This window comes from Vulpes lagopus, chromosome X (genome assembly GCF_018345385.1).
Source record: "Vulpes lagopus strain Blue_001 chromosome X, ASM1834538v1, whole genome shotgun sequence".
NCBI lineage: Eukaryota > Metazoa > Chordata > Mammalia > Carnivora > Canidae > Vulpes > Vulpes lagopus.
In genome coordinates, this window is record NC_054848.1 from 119,460,060 (window position 1) to 119,481,726 (window position 21,667).

The following is a 21,667-nucleotide window of genomic DNA, read 5'->3' on the forward strand; positions in this document are numbered from 1 at the left end:
ACTGGACTAGTTGCTCTCTCTGCTTGCTGCATAGCTTTCATTTTAAAGGACTTCTGTTCACTATGTCCTCTGTTGGATACTTTCTTTTCTGGATCCAATGTCCTTTTCTTGTGTTCTATTCTTTTGTTTTAGTAGAACATATCCTCCAGTATCTTCCTAAGGTAGAGTGAATGGGAAGTGACATTTCTGAGATCTTAGAGGTCTGAACACAGGACTCTAGTTTGAAAAGCATTTGTCTCTCAGATTTATGAGATTTATTACTCCACTGTCTTCCACCATCTAGTATACTTGAGAAGTCTGATGCAATTCTGTTAACCATTCCTCTGCAAAAAAATTTCTTTCTAGAATCTTTATAGACTATCACTTTATCTCTTGTTTTCTGAAATTTCATGATAATGTGCCTTTAAGTGGGCCTATGAAGTCACTTTCAATCTGGATGCTTATGTATTTCTGTTTATAAAAAAGTCTTATTAGTTCTTTGTTAATTTCCTTCATTCCCTTTCTCTGTTCACTCACTCGTGCTGCACCTTCTGAGTTGGATTACTTCCTGGATTCATTCCTGTCTCTTACTTTTTCTTGTACATTCTCAGTATTTTTTTTTTTCATTTTGCCCTGCTTGTAGGGAGATTTTCCTCAGTTTATTTTCCCATCTCTCTGTTAAAATTTTTATTTTGGCACTTCTTTTTAATTTCAAGAGCTCTTCCTTATCTCAATTTCCTTTTATATTAGTATTTTATTGCTTTATGGATATATTTACAAATATAAAGGTTAGAATTTTAATTCCCTAAATTATCTCTGTTCCTCCAAGATGAGTTTTTACAAAAAATTGTTTCTCTTACATATTGCAAACTTCACTTTGGTAATCCTTGCCAATGTCATTTGACAACATAAAAGATGTCTGTATTCTAAGTGTATCTGAGCTGAGCTTGTTGACTGGTGGATGACTTAAGATCATTTGGAAGCAGGTAACTTTATGGGGTACTTCAAACTGTCAGTATGTCATGGTCTTTATTCTGGAGACATTCAGCTTCTTTAGAAACTTCTGCCGTTTTTCTGGAAAGTATACATTTGGCTGCAGATATTTCACATGTTGGACATGCTCTGAGGTCATGACTACTCTGTACAAAGGCTTTTAAGCAATCTCCCTAGTTGCTTTATTCTCTGTTATACCAAGCACCTCAATCCTTGAGTTTCTCTCGGATTCTATCTTACTCCAGCTTAATAGATTAGTTCTTATTTTCACTTACCACATTCATTCTTCTAAAACAATGTTTTAAAATCTCTTGTATGACTGAAATCCCTTCTCTCCTTTTCCTGGTACTTATTTATACCTATTTTATTTCCTTACTCTCATTTTAGTGGGATTGCCAGAGGAAGCAGTGATAAACACACATAGTTGATCCTCAGAAGCCCACAGTTCATCTACTTTTCAGAATGCAATTATAAGGCATCATTTGTCTTCATTTGTAAATTAGGTTTTGTTTTTACCTATTCCTTCTTTTCCTTTCCTTTATAATCTTTCCCCTCACATTTTACCTAATCCCTAATCATAGTACAAATCAGAAATAAATTTTGAATCATTTATATTATTTTTAAATCCACTCTAGCTTTATAAAGCAAATAAAGTTTAATATGTTTCTTTAAAGGAGGAAAAAACTAAACTGAGTTATAATTAAGTAACAGTATTTTAATTTTCAATGCATTTCATTTTTTCTGTGGGTCAGTGGTTCTCACTGTTAGTTCCTTTACTTGTAGTGGTATAGACATAACATAGCATCTTCATATTAAAGATCCGTGATTTTTTGTGTTCCGTAGGGTTTTTTTCCCCTCCAAATCTCATAATCGCTTTCTTTTAGATAGCTTAAATAGATTGACCATGGAGAGGGACTAGGAAAAAAGACTGATATCACCATCTTTGCAGAAGAGTTTTAGATTATTCTTTTTGTCCTTTTTTCATTTTCAGCCCTCCTTGGAATTGAAGAAACGGTCATTTTTTAACATCCAAAGTCTCTTACTAATCTATTCTAGTTCTCTCTCTCTCCGCTTTCAAACCATTCCTGCATCTCTTCTGAGCTATGGGGGAAAAAAGTCCACCATGTTTTTCAAAAGACATACATGACAGTCTTTCAGATATCTGAAATTAGCGATCATAATTCCCTTGAAGTATGTGCCCCTTCTCCAGTATAGTAACCAAACTAGAACAGTATGCTTTAAACATGGCTCAGACAGTATAGAATAAAAAGAGATTATTATCTCACTTGTTCTAGGTAATTGTTAACTCAAACTCAAATCAAATTTGGCTTTTTGAAAGTTGTCTCACATGGAATGCTTACATTAAATTTGCTTTTCCCCTATATCCCAGCATCCTACTTATAATGGGCAATTATTATTAAGCTTTCCTATCAAGAACTAATGTTTTTAAATCTATGTTTAAGAATTTGTTTGATTCAGCTAATATTAATCTCTTGATTTCAGCCTGTTCTCTGAACTTGAGAAATTATTTTTGATTCATAATTCAGAAGATAATCTTCTCCAACCAACATTCATTAATGGAACTTATAAATTTGAATTATTGATAACAATTAAGAGGAAAGGATTAAATGGACCCCTGTGTATTATCACAGGGATGTCCATTCAGGTTGACACCCATCCATCAGTCAATCTATTTGACTTCAGTTAGTTAACCAGTGACATCAGTCTAATTGTACTATCTTTTCAACTGCTGTTTCTTCTTCATGAAGTCATAATTTAAAAAACGTAGTTAGATGTTTTGATAAAGTATATGATATTCCCTGGTCTACCAGCCTAGTACACTTTTAATATAATTTCTTAAGGTTAGTTTGGCATAATTCCTTCTTAGTGAATTCAGGCTGAATATCAGTGATGAGTGCTAATTGCTCTTAAACATCTGCTTAATAATATATTCTAGGGACCTTTCAGTTTAATATGTCAGAGTAAGGACATCTTTGCTTCCTTCTCCTCTCTGGAACCAAGTAAAAACTGTAAGGAAAATGGGAGACAGAAACTCAAACTCTAGTTTTGATGAAATGTGAAAGCATTTTTAATCCTGATCCCAAAAAGTAAGGCTCCCAAGAGCAGTAAAATTGGATCAGGGTAAAAAAGACACTGAGCATGCCTCCTACTCTGGATTTCGGGTCAAGAATAGTCTTAAAATGTAAGAGGCATGACCTGAATGAGGAAACAAATGACTCCCATTTTGAAACTAAATAAGTTTTCAGACTGACGGTGAGAACATCTCGAAACATTCTTTGACCACCATTTCGTGTCAGAGGAGGTAGAGACTAGAAAAATTAAAGGATATAATACTACACACACACACACCTCTACACCATACATAGAGGATTTTCCTATGAGCAAGGAAAACATCTTGGTAGGTAGAAGCAGAATCAAAACTACAATGAGGAGTACTCCCAAGAATTTATATAGATAATAGTACTCAAATTAAGTAGTCTCAACTACTTCCTACCATCCTATTCACTCTCTCAGTCCCTCCCCAAAATGATACTGTCACGCATAACAGGGCTAGTAAAGAATTCCCTTAATGCAAATCAAGTAATAACTGAAAACAAACTAATATGGTACTGACATAAAATATGTTGCAAAAGGAAGGAAGTTACCAATAAATGGTTGTGGAACAGCATGAAAAAGCAAACATAAAACACATAAAAAATAGGTTAACAAAGACCATTTTGTGGCATGTTATTTTTAGTTACATGAATTTTATGAAGATGAAGACACACTGGTAAAAATGATCAGAGACATCGAAGATAGGCTTGAGAAAAATTAGCAAAGTGAAATGGAAAATAAGTTAAAAATTATTAGAGAAAAATAATAGATATGGAAGACAAAGCTCTATGATATGTATAATTTGTGCTCTAGGAAGAGAACAGAACACAGATAGATATGTTTTAGGAAAGCTCAAGCTTCTTCTATTTCAAAAAACAGAAATGGAAGGAAAACTTCCAAATTCATCCTATGAGGCCAACATTACCCTGATTCCAAAACCAGACAAAGACTCCCCTAAAAATAGAACTACAGGTCAATATCTTATGAACACGAATGCAAAAATTCTCAATAAAATACTAGCAAATCAAATCCAACAGTATATTAAAGGAATCATTCATCACGACCAAGTGGGATTTATTCTGTTGCTACAAGGGTGGTTTAATATTTGCAAATCAATCATTGTGATACAACACATTAATAAAGGATAAGAACCATATATTCCTTTCAATAGATGCAGAAAAAGCATTTAACAAAGTACAACATTCATTCATGATAAAAACCCTGAACAAAGTAGGGATAGAGGGAACATACCTCATCATTAATAAAGACCATATATGAAAAATCCACAGTTAATATCATCCTCAATGGGGGAAAACTGAGAGCTTTTCCTCTATGGTCAGGAACAAGACAGGGATGCCCACTCTCACCACTATCACTGTTATTTAAATAGGGAAGTCCTAGCTTCAGCATTCAGACAAGAAATACAAGGCATTCAAATCAGCAAGAAAGAAGTCAAACTTTCACTACTTGCAGATGGCATGGTACTCTATATAGAAAACCCAAAGACTCTACCAAAAAAAATCACTAGAACTAATACACAAATTCAGTAAAGATGTAGGATACAAAATCAATATATAGAAATCTGTTGAATTTCTATATACCACCAATGAAGCAGCAGAAGGAAATCTAAGAATTGATCCCATTTACAATTGTACCCCAAACCATAAGATACCTGAGAATATGCCTAATCAAAGAGATAAAAGATCTGTATTTTAAGAACTATAAGACACTGATGAAAAAAATTGAAGATGACACAAAGAAATGGAAAAACACTATATGCTCATGGATTGGAAGAATAAACACTGCTAAAAGGTCTATACCACCCAAAGCAATCTACACATTTCATGCCATCCCTATCAAAATACCAACAGTATTTTTCACAGCGTTAGAACAAACCATAGTAAAATTTGTATAGAACCACGAAAAACCTTGAATAGTCAAAGCAATCTTGAAGAAGAAAAGCAAATCTAGAGGCATCACAATTCTGGATTTCAAGTTATATTACAAAGCTGTAGTAATCAAGACAGTATGATCCTGGCACAAACACAGACACATAGATCAGTGGAAAAGAATAGAAAACCCAGAAATGATCCCACAACTATATGGTCAGCTAATCTTTGGCAAACTAGGAAAGAATATCCAGTGTAAAAAAGATAATCTCTTCAACAAATGGTGTTGAGAAAATTGGACAACATGCAAAGTAATGAAACTGGACCACTTTCTTAAACCATACGCAAAAATAAATTCAAAATGGATCAAAGACCTAAATGTGAGACAGAAAATCATCAAATTCCTAGAGGAGAACACTGGTAGCAACCTCTTTTTTTTTTTTTTTTTTTTTTTTTTTGGTAGCATCCTCTTTGATGTAGCCAGAGCAACTTCTTACTAAGTATGTCTCCCAAAGCCAGGAAACAAAAGCAAAAATGAATTATTGGGACTTCATCAAAATAGCTTCTGCAAAGCAAAGGAAACAACACAACTAAATGGCAGCCTATAGAATTGGAAAATATATATGTAAATGACATATCTGATAAAGGGTTAGTATCTAAAATGTATGAAGAACTTATAAAACTCAACATCCCAAAACCAAATAATCCAATTAAAAAATGGGCAGACAAAGGATACAGTCAACAAAACTAAAAGACAACCTACAGAATGGGAGAAGATATTTGCAAATGTCATATCAGATAAAGGGCTAGTTTCCAAAATCTATAAAGAACTTATTAAACTCAACACCAAAGAAGCAAACAATCCAATCATGAAATGGGCAAAAGACATGAAGAGAAATCTCACAGAGGAAGACATAGACATGGCCAACATGCACATGAGAAAATGCTCTGCATCACTTGCCATCAGGGAAATACAAATCAAAACCACAATGAGATACCATCTTACACCAGTGAGAATGGGGAAAATTAACAAGGCAGGAAACCACAAATGTTGGAGAGGATGCGGAGAAAAGGGAACCCTCTTACACTGCTGGTGGGAATGTGAACTGGTGCAGCCACTCTGCAAAACTGTGTGGAGGTTCCTCAAAGAGTTAAAAATAGACCTGCCCTACGACCCAGCAATTGCACTGTTGGGGATTTACCCCAAAGATTCAGATGCAATGAAACGTCGGGACACCTGCACCCCGATGTTTCTATCAGCAATGGCCACAATAGCCAAACTGTGGAAGGAGCCTCGGTGTCCATCGAAAGATGAATGGATAAAGAAGATGTGGTTTATGTATACAATGGAATATTACTCAGCAATTAGAAATGACAAATACCCACCATTTGCTTCGACGTGGATGGAACTGGAGGGTATTATGCTGAGTGAAATAAGTCAATCGGAGAAGAACAAAACAGTGTATGTTCTCATTCATTTGGGGAATATAAATAATAGTGAAAGGGAATATAAAGGATGGGAAAAGAAATGTTGGGAAATATCAGGAAGGGAGACAGAACATAAAGACTCCTAACTCGGGGAAACGAACTAGGGGTGGTGGAAGGGGGGAGGAGGGCGGGTGTTGGAGGGGAATGGGTGACGGGCACTGAGGTGGACACTTGACGGGATGAGCACTGGGTGTTTTTCTGTATGTTGGTTAATTGAACACCAATAAAAATTAATTAAAAAAAAATGGGCAGACGACATGAAAAGACATTTTCCCAAAGGCCTCAGATGGCCAACAGACATATCAAAAGATGCTCAACATTGCTCACCATCAAGGAAATACAAACCAAAACCACAATGAGATAGCACCTCACACCAGTCAGATTGGCTAAAATTAACAACTAAGGAAACAACAGGTGTTGGTGGGGATGCGGAGAGAGGGGAACCCTCTTGCACTGTTGGTGGGAATGCAAAATGATGCAGCCACTCTGGAAAACAGTATGGAGTTGCCTCAAAAAGTTAAAAATAAAACTACCCCATGATCTACTAATTGTACTACTAGGTATCAATGCAAAGGATAAAAAAATATTGATCGTAAGGGAAACATGCACCCCAATGTTTGTAGCAGTAATGTCCACAATAGCCAAATTATGGAAAGTGCCCAAATGTCCATCAACTTATGAATTAAGAAGTTGTGTGAGATATATATACCTCACAGCTTTCATTATATATAAAGGAATATTACTGAGGATAAAAAATAACAAAATCTTGACATTTGCAATGATGTAGATGGAGCTGCAGAGTATTATGCTAAACAAAGTAAGTCAATCAGAGAAAGACAATTATAACATGGTTTCTCTCATATGTGGAATTTGAGAAATAAAACAGGATCATAGGGGAAGGGAGGGAAAAATAAAATAAGATGAAATCATAGAGGGAGACAAACCATAAGAGACTCTTAACTATAGGAATCAAACTAAGGGTTGTAGAAGGGAGGAGGGTGGGAAGACGGGATAACTGGGTGATGGGCATTAAGGAGGGCATGTGATATAATGAGCACTGTTATATGCAACTGATGAATAACTGAACTCTGCATTAGAAACTAATACAGTATATGTTAACTAATTGAATTTGAGTTTTTAAAAAGTTGTATATATGTATTTGTACATATAGACACACATACATACAATGGAATATTACTCAGCCATAAAAAAGAACAAAATCTTGACATTTGCAATGACATTGATGGAGTTGGAGAGTATAATGCTAAATGAAATAAATTGGTCCGAGAAAGACAAATATCATGATTTCACTCATATGATGAATGTAAGAAACAAGACAAATGAACACAGAGTGAGAAAGAGAGGCAAACTATAAAAAAAAAAACTTCTTAACTACAGAGAGCAAACTGATGGTTACAGGAGGGGAGGTGGGTAGGGGGGTGGATTAAATGGATTAAGGAAGGCAGTTGTTTTGATGAGCACTGGGTGTTGTATGTAAGTGATAAATTACTAAGTTGGACATCTGAAACTAATATTAACACTGTAGTTAACTAATTGGAATTTAAATAAAAACTTGAAAAAAAACCCACATGCTCTCCTAGGAAAAATTTCATACAGATAGACCAAAATATATCCTTGTAAAGTAACTGGAATTTGTAATAAGATACATATGTATGGGCTTCTAGGCCATAAAATCAAATCCTCTATTCTGTAAGAGATTTTCAGTTTGGCTTTTAAATTTCTTCATAACAAGGGTGCCTCAGTGGCTCAGTTGGTTAGGCATCCAACTTTGGCTCTGGTTATAATCTCAGGGTTCTGATATTGATCCCCACATTAGGCTCCATGCTCAGTGGGGAGCCTGCTTCTCCCTCCACCTTCTGCCCTCTCCCTCTTGCTCTTTCTCTCTCTCTCAAATAAATACATAAACTCTTCTTTAAAAATTCTTCAGAACAACAGTGATAGAATTGAGCATAGCAATCAGTGTCTACATGGACATCAGAGAGAATGGGACCCATGAATTTACAACAGCCCAACTACAGTTCAAGTATAAACACAATTGACAGATAATTTAACACGTGCAAGATAGTAGGAAATATAGTTCCCATGAGCTTTAAAAAGGAAAAAAAATCTAGAAGATAGCCTTAAGGTAACTAAGCAATGAATGGAAAAATGGGCTATCTTCTTAAAATAGTCCTTTTATCCATTTAAATGTAGAACTATGACTAAACAACTATAGGAATTATGGATGCACAAAAGCATGTAAATGTTATAAGCCTCAACAATGCAGAAATAGTTTGACAATGCATTGACAGCATTATAACAAACAAAAATTAGGAAATGACAAGAACAGAGAAGGTGAGAGATAAGTATACTATTTTCCTTGTCTTGTAGCATGTGAGGGGTCAATAGACGTTGTTCATAGATGACAAATCAAGTATTAGATGGATCAAAATATTTTAAGGATACAAAGGAAACAACTACACTAAGTATAATAATAAAACCAACCAAAATTTCCTATGATAGAGTAGATATAGTTAGTAGAAATAAGCTTATTTCTTCATAATTTATAGCAAGGACTTAATAAATTCTATCTATATAGTGAAAATCTATTCTAAAATTTTGCCAACTCACCAGTCTGTATTCTATGAAATATATCTTTTCCTCCAGTTTGAAAAATCTTCATTATCTTTTCTCTTCTCCATGATTCTTCATAGTACTGGAATGGTTCTGGGACCACATCTGCCAGTTCTTTTTAGCCTCTTTGGATAGTCTTCATATAGATCTAGAGATCTGAACTCTTTTAAAGCAGCCAAGGACAATAATCTTGATTTCACAGTATTTGTTTTATTCCTACCAACTCTAGTTGGTTTATTGGGTTTTTAATCCCCCTCCTTCCCATTTCTCCACCAATCCAACTAACATTTATTCAGCTTTTACTATGAATCAGGTGTTGTGCAAGAATACTGGCTAGTTAGAAAGATGATGCAGACAAGCCCCTGCCCTCAAGATGTTCAGTCTAATGAGTAAGCAGATAAACAACTCTAATACAAATACAGGATTTTAATAGGAGGAGCACCCTCTCCCTACTGAAAGAAAAGCTAAAACTATTTGGATGATTCTTGGAAAGATTCTATGGAGAAAATAGCTTTTAATCTGTGCCTTGAAGAATGAGTAGGAAAAAAAAAGGAGTAGATCTTCACTAGGCAGGAAAAAATAAAAGAATATTCTGGGTACAGCATAAATAAATAAGCATAGACCCAGAAGGAATAATGGTCACTTTAGTTTGATTGTAGTGGGAATACACTGAAAAGTGAAGGGCAGAGTTAGCCCTAGAGATTGTATTTATAGAGCCACTCAGAAAAGTACACAATGTGTTCCCCTTGATTCTAGCAGTATCGTACTCAGGGTCAGTCCCTCATCACAAGACATCAACCTTCTATGATACCTACCCTCTTTTCTTTGACCCCCAGCAAACACTCCACATTGCCAAGAAGCACTCCAGTTGAGAATTGGATTGATGACCCCAGTGAATAGCACACAGCCTTGGCCAGTTCCCACAGGCTGCAGGCTGCCCACTCCTGGTTCCAATACAGTTCTCTCAGGGAGTGCTTCCCAGCCCCCACCCTCACTGTATCTCACCTTCATCTCCAGGGCCTCCGGCACCTTCTTGCCTTCCCAAGCCCAACTCCGCTTGGTGAAGTAGTTAACAGTGGCAAATTCAATCAGCGCAGAAAATACAAAGGCATAACAGACGGCTATGAACCAATCCATGGCCGTCGCGTATGCCACTTTAGGTAAGGAGTTTCTGGCACTGATACTCAAAGTGGTCATGGTGAGAACAGTGGTGACACCTGGGGAGAGAAAAGATGAGAACCAGTTGCCACTGGGAGACATTCGGAGCATACATGATGAGATCACCAACTTCTTACTTACAAGGAGGAGCTATACCCCATTCAAAATGGCCCCTTTAAAGTAAAACATAGGGAATGTTAACATGGGATGGTTCTACCTAGTAATTACTCCATCCCAGTTATCACAGAAATAGGAATCTCCAGTAAAGCACTTCTAAAAGTTGTCCTCTAGCCTCTGCTTAACATTTCTACTGAAGAACAAGTAATCTGTTTTATGGTAAGAGCACTTTTTAAGCAGAAAACCTTGCCTGCTGAGCTGAAACCTGCCTTCCTTTAACTCCTAGCCCACTGACTGATTTCAGAGTTCTTTCTGTGACAACACAGGAAAGAGAAGCCTGCTTCCTCCTTTCCAGGACAGGCCTTCAGAGAGTTGGAGAGGGTGGTCATGATTCTTCATGAGTCTGTTAATCTCCATAATGGACATGGCCACTTCCTTCTCTTGTTTCTCTTCCTTCCTCATAATGGTAGTTCTCCTCTGAACTACCCAGAATATGAGCCCAAGACTCAGGATTTTCACTTCCCTTACTGTGAACACTATTCTCCTAATACTGCAACAACCATTGTAGAAAATGGTACTTTAGCTGCATCGCAGTCTAGGTCCTTTTGAGCTTTGTGGACAACCAAAGCTACTCCAAAACCTATTTCTTGTGAGTTTTTGTCAAACCAGAGCTTGCTTTTAGATCTATTGATTCTTCTTCTTGGTGGTGTTATTAAACTAAATTTAAGACTTCTCTTTATTCACTTTAAAATTCTATTAAAATTATTTTTCTAATCTGTTTGTATTTTAGATTTACATATGAGCTATATAGTATTGTGGCTAACAACATGCGCTTTACAGTCGGATTGAAAATAGGCTGAGAAGCACCTGGATGGCTCAGTGGTTGAGCGTCTGCCTTTGGCTCAGGTCATGATCCCAGGGTCGTGGGATCAAGTCCCACATCACTGCCTCTCCCTCTGCCTATGTCTCTGCCTCTCTCTGTGTGTCTCTCATGAATGAATAAATAAATAACTATCTTTAAAAAAAAGAAAGAAAATAGGCTGAAATTCTGGTAATTCCACTTACTACCTTGAACAAGATAATGTATCCCACTAAGCCTGTTTTATTATGTGTAAAATGTGTGATTATACCAGACTCAGAAATTTGTTGGGGGATCCAATGAGATGATGTTTATGAAGCCCATAGCATAATATATGGCACAGAGTAAACACTCAAGAAATAGTAGCTTCTACAATTAACATTGCTCCTATTTTTACTGTTAACAATATCATAATTATATAATTATATTATAAACACATTATAAATAATAACATTATAATAATTATTTCATTATTGTTAGCAGTAGTATTCTAGCCTCCAATATCTACACTAGAAATTGTAAGTCTTGAGCTCTGCCACTTACTTGCTTTGTATCTTGGGCAATTTACTTGATCTCTCTGTGCCTCCATTCTCCTCATCTATCAATATTTCCTACAGTCTCTATACCTTAGGATATTGACAAGGCAATTGTACCCAAAGCAATCCAGAATTGAGGAAGGAGGAGTAATCAGATCCTCTTTCTGAGTGTCGGAATGCTCAAGAGGATGGGGAATGTGAGTCTGGGTTAAGTAGAGCGTGGAAGGAGTCCTAATGAGGTGAGATATATTACATAGAAAGGCAAGTAGAGTGGCAGAGTTAAGATGTTGGAGTATTAGGGTGACCATGAACTTGCCTTGTCCTTCAAATACAACTAGACCAACATCAACTATTTTGAACAATGAGGAAGATGATCTGAGGATTAAGGAAACAATCTTCACAGTTGGAGGGAGACAATCTGGCAAGATGCAAGGCTTATTTTGACAAACAAATCAAAGCACACCTACTTAAAGGTCCAAACACTCCCAACTACAAGGAAGCAGGAAGAACCAGTGGGAAAGAGCAGCCAAAACACTAGAGCAGAACGTACATAGGATACACCAGAAACACTTTGGGAAGTTTTTGTTGTTGCTGTTGTTGTTATTGCTGTTTTTTGCTGGTTTCTTTTCTTTTTTTTTTTCTTTCCTTCTTTCTTTTCTGGACACAATGACTAGACAGAGAAATTCACTCCAAAAGAAAGAACAAGAGGTAATACTCACTGCCAGGGATTTATCTGAATTGCTAGATATAAGTAAAATGTCTGGACTAGAATTTAAAACAGTGCTTATAAAGATACTAGCTGGGTTTGGAAAAGGCATAGAAGACACTAGAGAATCCCTTACTATAGAAATAAAAGAACTAAAATCTAATCAGATTGAAATTAAAAATGCTATTACTGAGATGCAGTCACAAATGGAGGCTTTAACAGCAAGGATAAATGAGACAGAAGAGAGAATCAGCATATAAAAGACAAACTGATGGAAAATAAGGAAGCTGAAAAGAAGAGGAAAAGAAACTATTAGATCATGAAGGGAGACAGAGAGAGCCCAGTGCTTCCATAAAGAGAAGTAATATCCATATTATAGGAGTCCTAGAAGATCAGGAGTGGAGAAAGGAGCAGAAGGCTTATCTAAACAAATTATAGCTGAGAACTTCCCTAATCTGGGGAAAGAAATAGGTATTCAAATGCAGGAGGCATAGAGAACCCCCCTCAAAATCAATAAAAATAGGTCAACACCTTGCCATATAATAGTGAAACTTGCACATTTCAAAGAATAAGAGAAAATTCTAAAAGCAAAAGCAGCTTGGGACAAGAGGTCCTTAACCTACAAGGATAGACACATAAGGCTGACAGCAGACCTGTCCATAGAGACCTGGAAGGCCAGAAAGGACTGACATGATATATTCAACATGCTAAATGGAAAAATATGCAGCCAAGAATAGTGTATCCATCAAGGCTGTCATTCAGAAAAGGAGAGATAAAGAGTTTCCAGGACAAAAACTAAAGGATTTCGTGACACTAAACCAGCCCTGCAAGATATATTAAAGGGGATCCTCTCAGTGAAGAGAGAGCCCAAAAGTAATAAAGACCAGAAAGGAACAATCTACAGGAACAGCGATTTTACAGGTAATAAAATGGCACTAATTCATATCTTTCAATAATTACTCTGAATTTAAGTGAACGAAATGTGCCACTCAAATGACATAGGGTATCAAAATGGATAAAGAAAAGAAGACCCATTGATATGCTACTTATAAGAGATTCATTTTAGACCCAAAGACACCTCCAGATTGAAAGTGAGGGGGTGGAGAACCATTTATCATGCAAATGGACATCAAAAGAAAGATGGAGTAGCCATCCTTATATCAGACAAACTAGATTTTAAACCAAAGATTGTAAGAAGAGATGAAGGACACTATAACATACTAAAAGGGTCTATCCAACAAGAAGATCTAACAGTTGTATGTATTTATGTCCCTAACATGGGAGCAGCCAAATCTATAAACCAATTAACAACAATTTAAAGAAACACATTGATAATAATACAATAATAGTAGGGGACTTTAGCACCCTACTGACATCAATAGACAGATCATCTAAACAGAAGGCCAACAAGGAAAGAAGGGCTGTGAATAACACACTGGACCAGATGGACTTCATAGATATATTCAGAGCATTTCATTCTAAAGCAGCAAAATACATATTCTTCTCAAGTGCGCATAAAACATTCTCCAGAATAGATCACATACTGGGGCACAAATCAGGTCTTGAGCAGTGCAAAAAATATTGAGATTATTCCATTCATATTTTCAGACTATAGTGCTTTAAAGCTTAAAGTCAACTACATGAAAAAAAAATTGGAATGACCACAAATACATGGAGATTAAAGAACACCCTACAAAAGAATGAATGGGCCAACCAGGAAATTAAAGAAGAGTTAAAAATACATGGAAGTGGGGCACCTGGGTGGCTCAGTGGTTGAGTGTCTTCCTTTGGCTCAGGTCATGATCCCAGGGTCCTGGGATTGAGTCCCCCATCAGGCCCTCATAGGGAGCCTGCTTCCCTCTCTATGTCTCTGCCTCTCTGTCTCTTATGAATAAATAAATAAAATCTTTAAAAATAAACAAACAAACATGGAAGCAAAACAAAATGAAAACATAGAATTCAGAACCTTTGGGATACAACAAAGATGGTTCTAAGAGGCAAGTACATAGCAATAAGGCCCTTCTCAAGAAACAAGAAAGGTCTCAAATACAAACCTAACCTTACAACTACGGGAGCTGGAAAAAGAACAATTAATAAAATGTAAACCCAGCAGGAGAAGAGAAATAATAGAGTAGAGCAGAAAACAATGATAGAGAAATTTAAAAAAACAGAACAGATCAGCTTGTTCTTTGAAAGAATTAATAAGATCAATAAACCCCTAGACAGACTTACTGAAAAGAAAACAGGAAGAACCCAAATAAAACAGCAACTTCTTGCTAGACACATCTCTAAAAGCAAGAGAAACAGAAGCAAAAATGAACTATTAGGACTTCATCAGGATAAAAAGCTTTTGCACAGCAAAGGAAACAATCAACAAAACTAATAGATAATCTACAGAATGGGAGAAAATATTTGCAACGACATATTAAAGGGCTAGTATCCAAAATCTATAAAGAACTCATCAAACTCAGCATTCAAAAACAAAACAAAACGAAATCTGGTCAAGAAATGGGCAGAAGACATGAACAGACATTTTTCCAAAGAAGACATACAAATGGCCAACAGACATGTAAAAAATGCTTAGTATCACTGAGCATCAGGCAAATATAAATCAAGCCACACTCAGTTCCCCTCCTCTCCTTTATAATCCTTCTCTGATTGACTTATTTCACTCAGCATACTGAGTGGGAAAAATTAGAGAGGGAGACAAACCACGAGAGACTCCTAACTCTGGGAAACAAACAAAGGGTTGTGGGAGGGGAGGTGGGTAGGGAAATGGGGTAACTGGGGGACGGGCAATGAGGAGGGCACTTGATGGGATGAGCACTGGGTGTTATACTCTATGTTGGCAAATTGGATTTAAATTTTAAAAATGTAAAATAAATTAATTAATTAAAAACAAACAAATCAAAACCACAATAAGATACCACCTCACACTGGTCAAAATGGCTAAAATTAACAACTCAGGAAACAACAGATGTTGGCGAGGATGCAGAGAAAGGGAACCCTCTTTCACTGTTGGTGGGAATGCAAACTGGTGCAGCCACTCTGGAAAGCAGTATGGAGGTTCCTCAAAAAGTAAAAAATAGAACTACCCTATCACCCAGCAATTTCACTACTAGGTATTTATCCAAAGGATACAAATGTAGTGATTTGAAGGGGCACATGCACCCTAATGTTTATAGCAGCCATGTCCACAATAGCCAAACTATGGAAAGAGCCCAGATGTCTGTAGACAGATGAATGGATAAAGAAGAAGTGGTATGTTTGTTCAATGGAATATTACTCAGCCACCAAAAATAACAAAATATTGACATTTGTAATGACGTGGAGGGAACTAGGGTGTATAATGCTAAGCGAGATAAGTCAATCTGAGAAAGACAAATACCATATGATTTCCCTCATATGTGAAATTTAAGAAACAAAACAGATGAACATAGGGGAAAGGAAGGGAAAATAAAGTAAGAGGAAAACAGAGAGGGAGGCAAACCAGAAGAGATTCTGAACTATAGGAAGCAAACTGAGGTGGGTGGGAAGATGGGCATTGAGGAGGGGAGTTCATGTAATGATCACTGGATGTTGTATGCAACTGATGAATCACTGAATTTTACCTCTGAAACTAATAATACAGTATTTTAATTAAATTGAATTTAAGTAAAAAGTTGAAAAAATTGAAAAGCAAGGAGAAAAAAGGCCTATTAAGTCTGCCAAGAGAGTCAGCTGTGTGTGCTATAGCCTCTTGGTTTTCTTTCATATCTTGTTACCTCTAGTACCTTACTTACTCATTTACTATGTAAATGATAATTCATACTGGAAATGATAGTATGATTTCAACAGAGGACTCCAAATTATTGCCTTTGTACAAACAAAGTAGTTATCAAGGCTGATTAGCAAATCAAATTTTAAGCCCTGTCAGGAATTAGCCACATAACTAGGACTTACTAACAAACTATCTGAATTTGTAGCCTGGTAAGTTCCCGAACTTAACCCAAGGCTCAGTAATCCTCTGACCACACTGGGCAAGGAGTGATTCATGGGAGAAACAAACTACCTCATTTATGGTTATTAACAAATGCAATTGTCTACCTTGGCACAGTAATAGCAGTGTGTCACTGGATGAATGGGGAGAACTATACTGCAATATAAATGTTTCTATACCATATCTCAGTAGAAGTTTTTAGAATTCTAGCCTCTAGAGCTTAATTAGAATAATTATCTTATGAAGAGCTCTAAGCTCTTAGCTAGTCAGCTGGTAGGACCCTCAATCAAGCATTTACACTTTACAGATGGAAATAAGGTTTGGCATTGTAAGAGATCCAGTCCTACCACCAGTGCTTATTTTTCAAGACTCTTAAAGAATTTTATGACTGCTCCAACTGCATTTATTTTGAGAACTTCTAAAAGCTAGGACACTTCTTTGATAACACATGTCTGTCTATACTACTAAAGCAGGAGTTGCTTAAGAATAGGGATCATGAGTAATCTATCTCTATCCCCTCAACCCTGAATAGAATACCTGGCACAGAGTAAGTGCATAGTACATGTGTGATGTGATGACTGAAATTGCTCCACCCAGCCTGCAACCCGTGTGGCACTGCAATACATGTGTTCCCATCAGAGTGAATAATGTACTACTTTTCTTAGAGTAACTATATTGTTATTATTATTATATTAGTTCTTATTCTCTTCTTTCCTCCCAACATTAACAAGTTGTCTATTCTGTGCCATACAGAGTTAGGTCCTAGGGACACAAAAACCAAAACATTTCAGACCACAACATTCAAAATGAGTGCTTACTTTCACCAGGAGACAATTAGAGTTAATCATACATCATGTACCTGCTGAACTCAGACACCACCACAAAGGCAAAGCTTTTTTTTGGGGGGGGGCAAAGCTTTTTGTTAATTCACTGTCACTCAGGCTTAATCCTGTTCCAGAAAGTACATTACTGAGTATGACCCAGTCACTCATTTCTTCTTTACAACCCCTTTCTCCCAAACTCTTCTAACTCTCCAACTCTGCTATTCTATGACCAGCAGATTCACTTATATTCCCAACTTCTTCAAAAGCACAACCTCTCTTGATCTTAACTAAAACGTGACCCTCATATTGAATGTACTAGTTTCAGTTCTCAAAACATGGTTGATCCTTCAGAATCAAGAACTCAAGATATAGAGGTATGTATTTTCCTTGATCTCTAGTATTCCTTAGGCCATTACACTGTCATAGTCTATGGTAATCTGTGCTGTGAGATTTCTATTTCTACCATGACCATTTCTACCATTACCCCCTCTTCATCCTTTCTCATAGATATTGTCTATAGAATACTTTCATCAACCTAAAGGCTACTTTGTGACCATTCTGTCCCCTCCTTGGCCCCAGGTAACCACTTCTCTGCTTTTTTTCCAGTATGGTTAGATTTTTTCCCCCTAGAGTTTCATACATATCATACAGTATGTACTCATTTGTGTATGGCTTTCCTCACTCAGCATAGTATTCTTTAGGTTCATTCATGTTGTTGCATCTATCTGTAGTTCATTCCTATTAATTTCAGAGTGCCATTCCACTGCACTGATATAATCTGTTTACCCATTCAGCTATTAATAGACATTTGGACTGTTTCCAGTATTCAACTATTATGAATAAAGCTGCTGGGAAGATTTACATATAAGTCTTTGTGTGAGCATGTTTTCATTTTTCTTAGTAAACACTTAGGGATGGGACTACATGATTATATTGTAAGTATATGTGTAACTATAGGAGATTGCCAAACAGTTTTCTAAAGTGCTCGTACCATTTAACATTTCCATTGGATGTATGAGTTTCAGTCAGCATAGACTTTTGACTTATGCAAATTAAATATTAGTTGGTACCTTTATATACATAAACCCTGACAATGAAAGTCCTTAGAGCATTTTATCTCTATCTCAACTTAAATATGCTACATTATGGTCTAGTCTTTTATTCAAAATATATTGTATGCCCACTTATTATTTTATACATTCAATAGTCATTTAGCATTCCCCATATATTTATTAATTTTACTTTTTAAATGCATGTTAAACCCTCCTTCTGGGATAATTTTCCTTTTGCTTGAAGAACTCCCTTTAATGATGGTTTGATGATAATAAATTTTTAGTTTTATTTTTTTGTTTGAAAGGGTTATTATTTTGTTGAAGTCAGGATAGTCTATTTATTATTACTTTAAAGTCAATGCACTTTTTCCTAGGCTACTTTAAAGATTTTTCTCTTTGTTTCTTTGTTTCCAAAAGTTTCACCATAACGTGTCTCGTCTTTTAATTTATCCTACTTGGGTTCATAAAGCCTTTTTGTATTTGTTCCTTTTATGTCCTTTATCAGGCTTAGATAGGATTCAGCCATTATTTCTTCAAAACTTGCTTTTATACCATTCTCTCACTTTTCTTCTAGAATTCTAATTACTTCTGTGTTATACCTTTTCAATAAATTATATATTGTTTCTTACTTTTCTGCATTTTATACATTTTTGTCTTTCTGAGTCTTATTCTATTTTCTTTCAGTTCATGGGTTTTCCCTTCAACTGTATGTAAACCACTGAGTTTTTATCTATATATTCAAGTTTTAGAATTTCCACTGTGCTTATTACTCTCTCGTGTGTTTTCTCTACACAACACACTGTCTACATGATAGAATTATCATGTTAGTTCCACCTACTTAAACATGTTCATCACAGCTATTTGAAAGTTTGATAACTCAAATATCTGGAGTTATAGTAGGTTAGTATTTTTAATTGGGTTATAAATTATATGTAACAAAGTAAAAATAGTGTGGTTGTGCATTTCAAATTGGGCAAATGTACACAGTTGTATAACTACTACCCCAATGAAGATATAGAATATTCTACCAAACCAATAAGTTCCCTTATACCCATTTTCAGTCAATCTACCACTCCAGAGGAAAGCACTGCTTTGGTTTTTAACATTGTAGCTTAGTTTCACCTGTCTTGGAATTTTCTATAAATGAAATCATATATGCTATTTTGTGTCTGGCTTCTTAGTTTGACATAATTTTTGATATTAACTTATACTGTTTTGTGAATCAATAGTTGTCAATACGCCGTATGAATATGCCACAATATAAACACCCATTCAGGGCAGCCTGGGTGGCTCAGCAGTTTAGCACCGCCTTCAGCCCAGGGCGCGATCCTGGGGTCCTGGGATGGAGTCCCACGTCGTGCTCCCTGCATGGAGCCTGCTTCTCCCTCTGCCTGTGTCTCTGACTCTCTGATTCTCTCTCTCTCTCATGAATAAATAAATAGAATCTTTAAAAATAAACACCCATTCACTTGTTGATGTATATCTGGATATTTTCAAATTTAAGATTTTACAAATAAAGCTACTGTGAACATTCTTGTATAAGCATTTTATATATGTATAAGCCTTTTATATATATTTTGTCATTTCACTTGGGTATGAAGATTGGGTACCTAGATTTTAGGGTAAATGTATTTTTTCACTTTATAAGAAATGGCAAAACTGTCTTTCCTAAGTGGTTGTACCATTTTATATCCTCACCAGTGGTGTATGAGGATTCCAATTGCTCCTCAACCTCATGAATATTTGGAATTGTCAGTCTTTTTAATTTTAGCTACTATGGTATTTATAAAGTGACGTCTCCATGTGGTTTTAACCTGTATTTTCCTGATATAAAATGATGTTAAATATCTTTTCATGTTCTTATGGGGAATTTACATTTATTCTTGATGAAACGTCTATCCATGTATTTGCCAAGTTTTAAAATTAGACTCTTGGTATTTTTATCATTGAAATTTAGGATCTCCTATATTTTTCAAATATATACTTTGTCATACACACACACACACACACACACACACACACACACACACACACACATTCTTCCAGTCTATGGCTTGCTTTCTCATTCTCTTAATGTTATTCTTTGATGAGTAGAAATTTTTAATTTTAATGAAATACAACTTATTCTTGTATTCTTCACTTATTCTTTGTACATTAAGGAATTTCTGCCTTCCAAAGGCTACAAAGACATGTTCTAAAAGCATGACATTTTTAGCTTCTATATTTAAACCTGTGATCAATCTTTAATTCTCTACAATGCCATTTCTGTCATAAATCAAGTTTTCATTTACATGTGCCTACTTTTATTCTCTTTATAGTATTTGTTTTTTTCCCTTGTGTCTATAACACACACTCTTAATTGCTATAGTTTTTAAATCATTTTTGACATCTTGTTGGGCAAATCCCTCCACTTGTTTTTTTTTTTAAAGATTTATTTATTTATTTTAGAGAGATTGAGAGAGAGAGTGAGCACATAATTGGGGGTAGGGGGAAAGAGAATCTCCAGAAGACTCCCTGCTGAATGTGGAGCCCAACATTCACAACCCTGAGATTATGACCTGAGCCAAAATCAAGAGTCAGATGCTTAACTGACTGAGCCACCCAGGTGCCCCCACTTTGTCCTTATTCAGGAAGATATTGGCTATTCTTGGCTCTTTGTTCTTTCATAAAAAGTCTGCAATCACTTTTTATTTTTTATTTATTTTTTTAAAAGATCATTTATTTATTCATGAGAGACACAGAGAGAGAGGCAGAGACATAGGCAGAGGGAGAAGCAGGCTCCCCACGTGAAGCCCGATGCAGGACTTGATCCCAGGGTCCTGGGATCACCACCTGAGCCAAAGGCAGATGCTTAACCACTAAGCCAACCAGGCATCCCTGTAATCACTTTTTAAATTAACCTTTTATGTTGGAGGTTCTTACATCAATGCAGTAAGTGTAAATACGAACTCTAAACTCATGTGAGGCCACGTTTAAATTAAATAATAAATTCTTAAGGAATCCTATATTTTATACAGAGCTCAGGTCAAAATAGACATTCCTCTCCCTGCACTGATTACTATATTTTTTCTTAATGTTCTTTCTAGGGCATAATCCTTCAAAGGTATTGGATTTATGGGATGAATCTTTGTATTCATTTCCTATGGTTTATGTGAAAAAATTACCACACATTTAGTAGCTTAAAACAACACAAATATTTTTTCTTACACTACTAAAGGCGAGAGATCTGGCAGTTTTATGGACCCCTTCCCCCTCTTTCAGAGCCAATAGCATATAGTATCTTCAAATCTCTCCACCTTCCTACATCACACTGCCTTTTGCTCTGTATTCAAATATCT

The 21,667-nt window shown here is 36.0% G+C and overlaps 1 protein-coding gene across 2 annotated transcripts in view; it reads right to left on the reverse strand.

Moving 5' to 3' along the window:
* GABRA3 (gamma-aminobutyric acid type A receptor subunit alpha3) overlaps positions 1-21,667 on the reverse strand; it is a 335,382-nt gene that overhangs the window by 13,267 nt on the left and 300,448 nt on the right. For both annotated transcript variants that reach the window (XM_041741466.1, XM_041741465.1), the window contains exon 9: positions 10,104-10,315. In XM_041741466.1, coding sequence (XP_041597400.1) covers positions 10,104-10,315 — 212 coding nt within the window. The remainder of the gene's footprint in view (positions 1-10,103; positions 10,316-21,667) is intronic.